This window comes from Juglans microcarpa x Juglans regia, chromosome 4S (genome assembly GCF_004785595.1).
Source record: "Juglans microcarpa x Juglans regia isolate MS1-56 chromosome 4S, Jm3101_v1.0, whole genome shotgun sequence".
NCBI classification, from domain to species: Eukaryota; Viridiplantae; Streptophyta; class Magnoliopsida; order Fagales; family Juglandaceae; genus Juglans; species Juglans microcarpa x Juglans regia.
Window position 1 is genome coordinate 25,751,677 of NC_054601.1, and position 12,627 is coordinate 25,764,303.

The 12,627-nt window shown below is 35.3% G+C and overlaps 2 protein-coding genes across 2 annotated transcripts; both read right to left on the reverse strand.

The window, feature by feature from the left end:
- Positions 1-93: 93 nt before the first annotated feature.
- LOC121262361 lies at positions 94-3,172 on the reverse strand. Its single transcript, XM_041164812.1, has 4 exons — positions 2,960-3,172; positions 2,592-2,682; positions 208-444; positions 94-171 (listed from the first exon to the last, which is right to left on the reverse strand). The coding sequence occupies exons 1-3, from the start codon at positions 3,027-3,029 to the stop codon at positions 306-308; spliced, it is 300 nt and encodes a 99-aa protein (XP_041020746.1). The 5' UTR covers positions 3,030-3,172; the 3' UTR covers positions 94-171; positions 208-305.
- An 845-nt stretch (positions 3,173-4,017) lies between these two features.
- Positions 4,018-12,201, reverse strand: LOC121262350 (E3 ubiquitin-protein ligase RFI2-like). The gene is made up of 6 exons (XM_041164798.1): positions 11,800-12,201; positions 7,315-7,484; positions 7,012-7,070; positions 5,869-5,894; positions 5,365-5,746; positions 4,018-4,963 (listed from the first exon to the last, which is right to left on the reverse strand). The coding sequence occupies exons 1-6, from the start codon at positions 11,972-11,974 to the stop codon at positions 4,489-4,491; spliced, it is 1,287 nt and encodes a 428-aa protein (XP_041020732.1). The 5' UTR covers positions 11,975-12,201; the 3' UTR covers positions 4,018-4,488.
- Between the last annotated feature and the right edge of the window lie 426 nt (positions 12,202-12,627).

Below are 12,627 nucleotides of genomic sequence, written 5' to 3' on the forward strand. Positions count from 1 at the left end.
CTCAGGTGTGCTACGGCTAATGTGCTACAGCGGGCTGTTTTATAGCTTTACTCCTTCCTGTTAATACTCGGGGGCGTTTGGACACAGAAAAAAGATACAAAAGTCTCAAAACTTCTATAAATAAACCAAACACAATTCGTAACAATGAATTTACTACAATCAATGCTGGATGATAATGGGTGGTCAAGGTACGTACAAGACAGTACAAAAACAATTTGTGGCCTCGTTACAAGTAATTTTATTATCCTCCATTGGTATAAATTCCTAGCAAATTTAACTCAACGCAGGTTATATCAAAAGTTCACTCAATCCTTGTGTGTTGAGTATGCATCAACTGGAAAGAACTTTGTGTATCGCTCCGCCTTCGCTTCAGTCTTGTGATCATACCACTCGACCACTGCAGCACCAGCTAATGCAGCTAGTGTGAGAGCCTGTGCATGTAACCTGATGTCGAAGGTAAAGGAGAGAAGAAGTTAGCCAATAGGTCTAAAATGAAAGGTATTAAGAGAGAAATGAAACTAGGAAAAATATATAAATCAGGTTTCAGCAAAAGCTAGGATACAAGGAATGGAAGAAAAGCAGATTCTACATGCAACGAGCACATTTGAAACCAGGTTTGATGAATGTTAAGCTGTTCACTACCAAGAAGATGACAGCAAGACAGCAAGAGATTCTTCGACATAAGTACGAAGTCAAAACAGAGTAGAATTTGCTTTAAAGAATTTATCAATCGTCTTTCTTCCCACTTTGCTACTTTCTAATTTTTATTTTGGAGGAAAGAATGATAAATCCATTTGGGTTATCTTGAGCCATTATCTCAATTCTCAACCACAACCTTAAAAACGTTTCTTGAATGGGCTGTTACATATCATTCTAGCATCCATTCCCTTGTGCTGCAACTAAACTACCATAAAGATTTAGGAATGAGGAAGCTCTAGAAATTAAGCCACAAAGAACAACATTACCAAAGAAATATATATATATATATATATATATATATACACACACACATATAATGTAAATTAGTAAAACTAATACTTTCTATACAATGTAAGTTCCTGTTGAAAAAATTGATGTTTGCTTCACAGCATACCCTGTTAAATAAGTTCCATCACATTGGTGGAACAATGCAGCGGTAAGCCAGAAGATTTTTGAATTTCGTGATACGTAAGAATTTTACCATGAGAAGGAAAAGAAAGAGAACATGTTAGTACACTGAGACCTGAGGACGGAGAGAAGGCTTAAAGATTTTGAAGACTTTTTAGTACATAAGAATTTAACCTTCATTATTGTCATGGACTGAAATTTTAAAGATTTTCGTTTTTCACTATCAAAAAAGTTTCTCATTTTTCTGATAAGAGAATTTTGAGTCAAAGCTTCCATTCATTTGCAAAATATATATTTTTTTTTTTTATAACCAAGGATGTCCAGGCCAGCTTGCGCGCACCTCGACTAATCCCACGGGGCCCTGAAGTTAACAACCACGTAAACCTCTAGTGGCCGGCCTTAAGGGGACTCGAACTGGTGACCATTGAGGAGCAAACCCAGGGCCGGACCAGCTGAGCTATCCCTCAGGGTTTTGCAAAATAGTTTGCACTCAAAACACTTTGGAAAACTCTTGCGGTGGAAGGGTTTCCTATGAAATTTACATATTCATCAGCCCTAATTGTCACTAATTTGCTTTGATTTACTTCTGCAAAAAAAATAAAAGTTTGATCCAATCCCTCCTGCCAAACACATTAAAATAACAAGAATAAACTAATCCTTGACCTTCGAGCTATGGCAATTTGCAGAAGCAAGGGTATTATTTAAGGCATGACAGAAGGTACAATGCCATACAACCCTATGGAATGGCCTCAATTGTATTGAATCTTTTTTTTTTTTAATAATTAATTGTCGTATTGAAACTAAAGTTCACCTCAGCTTTCCTACACAAAGTTTGTGTCCATAAAATGCCAAAAGGTACGTACAATTGTAAAACTTAAGAAAAAATTTATTCATCATCCTCTCATCATCTCACGATATGTCATTAGATGATAAGTTCACAAGTGAAATATCATAAATAGTCTCCAATCATTTAATGCCACATCATGGGATGATGAGAGGATAATGAGAATCGAGATGATAAGTAGCATTACTCTAAACTTAAATATCATTGGTTTCTCGTTACTTTTGCTAAGAAGCCAGGGGAACGAAAGAGCCGATATAGATTTAAAAGCCTGAGTTAACCTCTTGCTTTTGCTAAAATTAATTTATAATAGCAACACAATCATATATTCTATAAGGAATTGCCTATTTGGGTTCATTCTTCCCAACCCCTTCCCCCCCCCCCCCCCCCCCCCCAAAAAAAAAAAAAAAAAAAAAACAAAAAGAGATAATCGACAATGTACATGAGTTTTTCACCCCCAAACTTTCTCCATCTATAGATCAAAGTGATTTTTTTTTTTTTTTTTTTCGAATGGAATATAGTTATATGATTCATTTATCCCAGCGACACATTTCAAAGGTACAAACAAACAACAAACATATCTTCGCTCTGAATTAAGAAATTACCCTACAAACGAATACTTAGTAGAACAGCCAAAACTCACCTAGCGTGAATGATCTTGACACTGGTTTTCATATTTGGTTGAGACCAGTTGTACGCAATCGAGCCCGCAAGTCCGCTAAGCCACAGAGAACCTTTTTCCAATATAAACAAATGAAAAATCCAAATAAAAACCCAGAACAATAGTAGAATATAGTTCATGTATCAATCAAAGCAAAAGATACCCTTCTCCTATACGAAACAAATAATTCAACTAATGATAAAAACAGGAAACAAGTTCAGACGTTTTGTGTTTCAGAATCGAAGATACATAAATCTTAACCAAAAACCCACGCGAGAAAACATCCCGGATGCTAGAGAGTAAATACACGATAACAAGACTGAATCGAGAAAAATGAAGAAGAGAAATACCAACAGTTCGAAGCTTATGCTCGACGACCCATTCCCTCATAGATTCGAGTTTGCTCTTAGATTCCGCCATGTCCGAGAGAAAGAAGGAAACTTTGCAGAAAGAAACAATGAAATGGTTTGCTTTGCGAGGAATTAATACGCGAGAGCGAGAGCGAGAGAGAGGAAAAAGCGAAATTGTAAACTTTCGACGCGGTGAGCAATATAAGCATGTGCTAGAATCCAACCACCTGTTTGGCTCCAACCAATACTGTCAGGAACATGGCATGACCGTATAGGAAGAACGTGTGTAATAAGTGTGTAATAAAAGTATAATTTGCTATTTTTATAATAATTTCTTCTTCTGACATTCGAAAGAATTTATATGATTTTTGAAGGTTTCAGTAGGTTGGGCCCAGTCAAACCCCAACAAGCTGTGTTGCGTTTTCTGTAACGTGAAAGGTGGCTGCTGGTTGACCCTCAGCCGTCCTCCACAGATTTCTCAACTTTAGGTCCGTGGACAATTTGACCACGAACCCCGGGACCCTTTCACTGATGATAAAGTAGAGTACTACTGGGCGGCAGCGTAAAATATTTTTTTATATCCATCTCATATTTATTTATTTTTGTTAAAAGATTGTACAACGTATTTTACGATTATAAATATTATTTTTTATAATAAAAATGACATTTTATTTTACAAAATAAAAACCATTGCATTTTAATTTAAAAATATTATATAGTCTTAAAGTATCATAAAAATTGAGAAATGACTTATATAGCCTTGCTGTGCAAGTCTCTGCATTTATTTTAAAAAAAATAGATAAATATAAAATTCACATGAAAAAATTTATTTTTTAATAATAAACTTCGTTCTTTTTAAAAAAAAAATATACAAAACTTTAATATTTATAATTATATCTAGTATTACTAAAAAAAATATATAATTTTAAAGCATGTGAGCATGCAAACTACTTTTCGCAAAGTAGTGCTACTATTTTAACATTCATTAAGTAGAGAAAACAAATAAACTATTCAAACGTAAAACTCAGATACGAGAAGACTAACGCCAATAGAGAGTTGGGCCAAATAATGCATATCCCATAAATTGTCCAGCACAAACTGATCTCTTTATACAAGTTTCCATTACCCATATAACTCCACCAGTGATCGCAAAGGAATTAAGGCAATGTTTATGGACATAAATAAGAGACCCATTAACCAGCAATACCGGAAATTCCAAGGAATCGGATCATGGGTCACTCAAACTGATATGAAAATGGCAAGATAACTGACCAAATCCTATTTTTGCCACCCAACATGTGATCTTATTTTCTATCCGCAAAGGCAGACAAACTAGAGGAATCCAAAGTCCATCACACCACCATGTGGCCAGCCAAAAATATGGTTTTTGGGGCCACTCCACAGTATCTTGAGTCTGCCAAGTCCTGACAGAATTCAAGCATGATATATCGTTTCTCAAGCATACATAATTTTTGGTTCGGCATAATAGTGGTAGTTTGCTTCACCAGAAAAGGATAAAGCAATAACATTTATGACCGATTTTGTGCAGATGTCCTCTCGGATCCATGCCTTTGGCGGAAACTGCTGGACCTAGTATCTGACCCGCCAGCAGCCTGCTGATATGTCCCCCAACCGGAGTCTCTTTCGACCTGGCTCATAGGGAATGAAGGCAAACGATCTCTTTCCCATGAATGGAACCGATTTGACAAAGGATTTTCTGCTTCTTGAAAGTTGCGACCTGATGAACCCGGCGGGACAAGATAGAAGCCACCAGTTTGATCAGATGACGAAGCCGTTGGCCCTACTTGAGCCAACCCGCCTCTGTGGCTGCTGGATCGTCGGGTGCCAGGAATGACGGGTATACGTACGGATGTTGAATTCCTCGGTTGTTGTTGCTGATAATATGCCTGGAGAGCTTGGACTCTATCGCGGGTTCGGGCATTACTGCCTGGGTAAGGAGGAATCATTGAAGAAGCCACTGAGCTCCCTGGTCTACCAGCAGAACTGCAAAAAATTAAGTGCTGTCAATGATACAATTATTTAAATTTAAAAAAAAAAAAAAAAAAAAAAAAAAAAAAGGAAAAAGTTGCAGTACTCATTCCTTTATGAAACCGTCAACCAACAGATGTTATTAAATTGGAGGCTTTACCAAAAATGACCTGAAGCTACAAACCTGTTAAAGAATCACATGCAATTCATCACCAGCCCATTTCTTAAGTTCCCAAACGACTTTTAACCACAAGATAATATGACTTATTTTTCTTTTTAATTCACTTGCCAATTGCCATAGAAACTACGGAGTACAGATATGCCACATTTAATAGCCTATTGACGTGCTGAGCCCAAAAAGAAGAAATAACAGAACAGTATGCTGCCAACAATGTCCCCATATGATAAAGACATACCTGTGACCAACGAGGAACGGGTGCATAAAACCTGGCCTTTGCATGTCAGAGCTGGTCCTTGCTGACCTTTGAGTAACGGGCAGGATGGAAGGTTGATCAGAAGCAGCAATACGATTATTGGTGCCAGGGAAGGGAGAGGAATGGTGCTCCCAACTATGATAAGGAAGATCCATGGCAGGAAAAGCATAAGAAGTCTGTATCTCACTAGGTACAGATGGGCCCCAAAGATTGTTTAAGTTAGAAGCCTCTGTAACTGTTCCGTTGGAATTTGAGGATGATGGATGGATTGGTCCAAAGTAAGCAATATATGGGCATGGCTGAGTAGCAGACGATACAGTTGTATGTTCGGCGAAGATTGCATGTTGTCCCAGTAGATCATGATCTAATTATAAACTCATTTAGTCATGAATGAACTCCTAGACAAAAATTTAAACAGGATTGCAGCAAAAAAGAAGGAAAATCTTTTTTTTATATAGGTAATCAAAAAAAGAAGGAAAATCTTACATGCACTTGACGAAAATTCCCCTTCCCTGAAACAAACAGTTACAAAATTAATACTACGGAGAAGTAGGAAGTGCCACTTGAATAAAAGAGAACCCAAGAGGAAGGAAAAAGCAAAGAAAAGAAAAACAACTCAGCAGAATATGTAAAAAAGCATACAGCAAAGGGCTTTTCTTGGCTTGGGAAAAATAACAATTCAGCTCAATATCCCAAAAATTTGTAAACACCAACAAAGCCTCACTCTTTTTTCAATGAGAAAGCAGATACAAACACTAAGGGATAGGATAAGATAATTTTTTGAATCCAAATAATAGAAGAAACCATATAAATTAGAAGTGAAGAAGAATCGTAAGCCTTCCATATGCTATTGGGTGACTAAATGGAATAGATTTGGAAATTTGCAATACAATTTATTATTAAACTTCAACATTGCTTAACGAGTACAACAAAATCTGATCCACTAATGAGTCTTCCTTACATAAAAGTAACTGAAAACTACAAAAGTTGACATAAGATCTAATTTGAGTAACAAAATTCTTGATAAGTTAATTTGAGTAACAAAATTCCTCTGTCTGAAAAGGGTGATCTTTTGGCACTAAATCTTGCGAAACAACTTAGTCATGCATAAAAGATCTTAACCAGTAGAAACAGCTTAGTGAAGATTGCACCTCCAGCCCACATGCCAAGGAATGAGAAACTTTGAGCAGGCTATAATGATAAAGGGATAGTTCAAGGAATGTTTGTTGAAATAGCTTAACCAGTAGAAATAGCTTAGTGAAGATTGCACCTCCAGCCCACATGCCAAGGAATGAGAAACTCTGAGCAGGATATAATGACAAAGGAATAGTTCAAGGAATATTTGTTGATAGACAGGCTCCTTTTACTATCACATGGCTTTAATAGTGATTCCACCTCTATTTCCTCCTCTGCCATGCAATGCACCTCTCTCTTTCTCAGTGGACTTTCCAATTTTAAATAGTCACATAAAAGGTTTCCTTAGTAAAAATAAGAAACTTATCAAACATTGACAAGCATGTGGGACTGCAGACATTCTGAGGGAGAGGGTAGGGACCTAACCATATTTCAGCATAGATATTAAAGCACAAAATAAATTGGATAAGCTGTAACTCGTGAGTTAATACTTACTCAAATGATGAAGGAAGTCGCGTTAAGCTACCAAATGGACACCAGTGAACCCCAAATGACTGCAAAAAGAATTTAGACAATGAAGTAAAATTTAGCATAATATAGTTAAACAATCTCTTTGGCTACATCAATATTTTTATTTATTATCCACATGCACACTTCACTCCATACATGGCCAGTCAACATATGTAAAATGGAGAAATTCACACAGATGCACAATGATAGTTATCTAAGTAACAAATTATGTCATGGAGAGATGCGCTGCATAAAGATGATATTCAATGGAAGTCTTTCTCTCTTTACCATTTCAGAGTAGCTTAGATCATAAAGATCTTCGTCATGGGTCCAATCGTCCATACTAAACTCGGGAAAAGAACGAGAGCCATTAGCATAAAGCCACTGGCCTTTCTCAATCTTCCTACAATTAGGGCACTGCATTGCACCCTTTGTATTAAATGCTGAACCAATGCAATCTGAAAAAGAATCACAATATGATAATCATAAGTAAAAGAAAAAGACAAGATACAAGAAATGCTAACAGCTTACTGGCAAGATGTAAACTAAAAGGCCAGCCATCAAAAGGCACAACATACAAGTTAAGGCACCAATAATCAATGGAAGCATAATAGTACCACTGCCTTTAAAAGAAGCATGTATCAATTAGTTTAAAATATAAAGGACATTACAAATTCAGAGCAAGTGCCAGATAGAGAACACTATTGAGAAAGAATATGACAAATTTGGCGAATGGCTAAAGAGAAGGAGTCCTTGTTGCCCTTCAAACTGCAATAGATGCATGGTTTATGCACTACTCTAAGTTTAATCCAAGCGACTTATTGAAGGACACACTGCACAAGAAGTGAATCTCAATAGCACACAAATGTTCTTGCAATATAAGATTAGATATGATTCACTGTGACAATGTTGTATAGCAATTATTGCCCACATTGTAGTATTGACGTCCTAATATAATATAAATTTAAGATTGACACTTGATGTGACAACCCATGGATAACGTTAGCCATATCTGCATTATAATCCCAAAAAGACTAGTCATTATGAAGCTTCCATATAATCGCATGTAAAGCACAATTTCACCTAGTAAGTAGCCAATTCGAGATTTAGCACTTATGACTACTTTTTATAACCAACTCATTTGATGTGGGTAATTCATACTCCCAAGCACTAGCCACATCTAACACTATAACAAAAAGAAAAACAAGTCAAATTGAAACTTCCCTAGAATCACTTATATGGCCCAATTCACCTACCATGTAACCAATGTGGTACTTAGCACCCATGACAATTAGCCAAAAAATTTTATTCTTCCTGTGTACTTGGGCATTGCCTATTTACATGGATCAATAAAACTTCTTACTTATCAAAAAAAAAAAAAAAATTAGCCAATTTAAGACTTTCCTAAAATCACTTATAATGCGCAATTTCATCTTGTAAGTAGCCAATGTGGGACTTAGCAACTATGACTAAGATTATAACCTACCCACTCTATGTGGGTTATTCATCTTCTTAAGGTAGGACTGGTGTATTACACTTGAAGATTATATACCCCTTGTATAGATATGAAAATGAGGTTTTAGCTTGAACACATGCTGCAGCATTTGAAGAACTTATCTTACTATTTATTTTTGTTTCTCTCTATATTGTTAGCTTTGTGTAGTGGTTTTAACAATTGGAGAGATCCATTTTCCAAGATGTTTGTAAATTCTCAAAAAGTTTACTGGATGTTGATGGATTGCACTTATGCTTCGTGAATTTGGTAAGTGACATTGTGGTCACCCTTAGGGAGGAAGTTAGAAATGTAATTTAGGAGGGGCCAGATCTAAGATTTAGGCAGGGTGTAACATCCCAAGCAATGTGAGATCTCATACAGCACCTACCTTATCCTTTTATCATATGAGTTATCACAATTTCTCTCCCTTAAATTCCCGACATCCTAGTCGGGTCCATCCATCGCAGGTGGCACGGCTCAAGTCCTGCATTTTTTGTTGGGATAGGCTCTAATACCATTTGTAACGCCTCAAAGAAAGGCCCAAACCACTTGGCCTATACTCCAAAAGGATCAGTCAATGATACAATTGGAGTCTCATTGGAACATTATAAAGAGCAAGAATTTCTCATTCCCAAGCAATGTTGATCTCATACACCACCTACCTTATCCTCTTATCATATAGGATATCACACGGGGCCAGATCTAAGTAATTAATAATTTTTTTTATAATAGATCTAAGTAATTGATTTATGTTTCAAAGTTCAAATTATTGCACAAAAGCATGCATGTTTTGTATTATATTACTCGTGTAAAACAATTATCATATAACCTAAAGCACATGTAAAATGGATTCATTTAACTTTTAGATCACATGTTTTTTTTTATAAGTAAAAAATTATATATATCAAAAGGAGAAACCAAGTACACTGAATGTATACAAAAAAACACATTGCCCAAAATGACCCAAAAAGCCCCTAATGACCCTGATACGATGAGATAGAATGCAATAGAAACAAAGACAGAGGGAACGGGTTACCTACTCTTAACGGTCAAAGCGAACCCTTTCATTCCGAATTAAAGGGCTTTTTCATAATTTTTTTGATTATATATAATTATATAAATATAATTGAATTTATATTGAATTTATATATAAATATAATGGAATTGCCAACAAATATTTGGTTCTTTTTACAAACTTTATGTTGATAAATTCACGGTTCTAGAAATTCATTTCAGACAATTGAACCTTCTCAAACTGTTTCTTTGTAATTATATATATATTCTATATATTCTATGTTAAATATTTTTCATTTAGGGATCACAAATCTATTTTCGCAAAAATGAATTGAAATAAATAAAGTTTTTTATTCTCATAATATGTCTAAATTTTTTTGCGAAAATTATTGAAATCAAAAATAAAGTTCGATAGCAAAGCAAGTTGATCGGTTAATTCAATAAGAAATGAAATGGGGTTTAGCACTGCATTCGATTTCGTTAGTACCGTCCAATCGAATCCAATTCAATTGTTTACTTATTCAATTTTATTCAATTTGAATGAGTGAATTTTCAAGTTCAACCAAAATTGAAAAACAACCAAAAATACACCAGACCCGACCCCAACCCCGACCCCAACCCCTTGTTTCCCGTAGAACTAAAACTCTACCCGAACACCCAACCCCAACCCCCCCTTTTTTTTAGATCGCATGTTAAAACAATCAATTACACTAATTGAACTTGATACTTGTTCCACGAATAGAAGCTATTAATCTCATGAATTCCCCTATGTATTTGGGCTATGCCTAATTACTTGATTTACTAAAACATCGTTTTACTTATTAAAAAAATAATCTAATGAATAACTCATAGAGCAATAGCCAAAACAAATATAATTAAAGAGTGCACAAAGAAAGAAAAACATTAAACTTGATTATACCTATACAAAATATGAGTCAATCCTTTTTTTTTATTTGACACCGAGTGTGCAAGAATAGCGTCCTGACTAATCTCAGTGGTGCATAGGCCCTTGGCAAGGAGCTATATAAGTCAATATTAAGAAACAAAAAATACATTTTACAAAATCTAGAATTTTGAAGTACCCAAATTCAAGTAATTTTTAGTAACAATTGCAAAATTCAAGCAAATACATACAATAACAAAAAAAAAATATTATTTCTATTTATATGAAACAAAGGTTGTAATTTTTTTTTTTTTTTTTGATAAACAAGAAAAAATTTTCTTCTTTATCATTACTTTCAGTTTATAGAAACTTAAATGTAGAAAATACCCCCTTTAAGTGTTGGTTCTTCCCTACTTAGATATGGAGATAAATCCAGATAGATATCTATATCTTTCTATCGATAGATAGATATTGAGAATTGCTTTCCTTCTTCATATTTTCTTTTTTAAATTTGTAAAAAAACCTATATAGATATATAAAAAAGACAAGTTTCAAAAACTTTTTAAATAAATGAAAAATCCTAGCGCCCCCAATCCCTCCTTGAATTCATCCATGGTTGCCATAATAATACAACTTCTATAAATTTGGCTGATGCATGCAAAACCTATTACAAACTTTGCTCCTTAGGGCAACCACTTAAGATTTTGATGGGTTAAGTTTACATAGTTTTCTTGTATCTCTTTCTGTTTTTAATTACGTCTTCCTCTTGTACAGGTCATGAGTACTTGGGCTATTCCTTTTGCGTTTTCTAAAAATAAAATTTTCTATTACTTATCAAAGTACCCTCTAACACGATGAAAAATCACAAATGTAAACATGTAAAATCCACACCAAAATGTTAAGTGCATCGAGTCAGACAATTTGAATAGACCACATTATGACAATACACTACATGGTTCCCAATTAACATCTAACTATCTTATTTATATAACAACAGCTTCATAATACTTGATCGATTTCTCAGACAATGCATAGAAAATAAATAAACGTGAAGTTCTATAATCTCCAGCTTCTCATGCTATGAAACCCAACAAAACAAAAGCTCCAACTGAACATGCAGTAACTAGTAAGCTCAGTTAAAATAGATTTAAACTTCATCTTCAGTTTTTCGTGAGTTATTTGTCTTCGAAAATTAACAAAAGCACGAATTCAACCTAGCCTCAAACCGATTACGAATACAAATTACAATCCCAAATCCAGCCAAAACCGCACCCAGATCTCAACAACTACAAGTCCAAATATAAATTTCAAATTCCGCACAAAACATTCCGGGAATCCCACCAAATCCAAAACTATCCGGGAAAGGAAAACACTCACTCACCAAGATGGAATTGATGGCCGCATTGAAGCTTGGCCCAAGATCTATCCCCTACATCGGCCACAATCTCGAGGCAAATCGAGCACGAGACCGACACAAAACCTTTGACTCCGTTTCCACCATCACCGTCTTCGGCGCCATCTTCAACCACCACGACATCGTCGTTCCCAAGCCCCATAAAACAACCCTAATCACCAAAGCAGCACCGTTCTGATCAGAAAAGGGAACGACACGGAAAGAATCTATTACTCGAACGAATGTTTTAGCGCAGAGATAGACGATTGTTTGGGATGTGAGAAAAAGAAGAAAAAACCACTCTATTGAACGAATGAACGTTTCTCTCTCGCACTTTGTTTTCTCTTGTCTTTGTGTTTCTCTCTCTAAATTCGGATCGTTAGATTTGGGTTGGGTTGGGTTGGTGTTAGGGAGGTGTTAATAACCGCTCTCTTAACGAAGGAAACGGACGGTTGGGATCGATCTGAGAGAGTTTGTACGGTTTGATTAAAGTTGACGATTTGTTCCCTTAATTATTTTTTAATTCAATTATTGTTGGACTGAGCTAAGCTTTTGTTTTTATTTCGTTGGTTCGGCATTTTAATCAGAAAGGACGGGTGGGTCAAGATCGGCACCATCATGAACCGGTTTACAAAAGAGTGAAAATAAATAAATAAATAAATATTATTTTATATATTGAGGGACTTTGATAATTTGACTTAATAGGTTCAATAAATTTTATAATATGATTTTATGATCATTTTAAAATACAATGTTTCTAATTTTTATTTTTATTTTCTATTAGAAAAATAACAAGGATAAGGAAATGTTGAATGA

Excerpts from the sequence above, each read along its gene's own strand:
- LOC121262361 (XM_041164812.1), bottom strand. The coding sequence starts at position 3,029 with ATGGCGGAATCTAAGAGCAAACTCGAATCTATGAGGGAATGGGTCGTC. Across the intron at positions 2,683-2,959 it reads GCATAAGCTTCGAACTGTTG|GTTCTCTGTGGCTTAGCGGA; the intron begins GTATTTCTCTTC and ends TATTGGAAAAAG. Across the intron at positions 445-2,591 it reads GTCAAGATCATTCACGCTAG|GTTACATGCACAGGCTCTCA; the intron begins GTGAGTTTTGGC and ends CTTCGACATCAG.
- LOC121262350 (XM_041164798.1), bottom strand. The coding sequence starts at position 11,974 with ATGGGGCTTGGGAACGACGATGTCGTGGTGGTTGAAGATGGCGCCGAA. Across the intron at positions 5,895-7,011 it reads CGACTTCCTTCATCATTTGA|GGAAGGGGAATTTTCGTCAA; the intron begins GTAAGTATTAAC and ends TGTTTGTTTCAG. Across the intron at positions 5,747-5,868 it reads GGAATTTTCGTCAAGTGCAT|ATCATGATCTACTGGGACAA; the intron begins GTAAGATTTTCC and ends GTTTATAATTAG.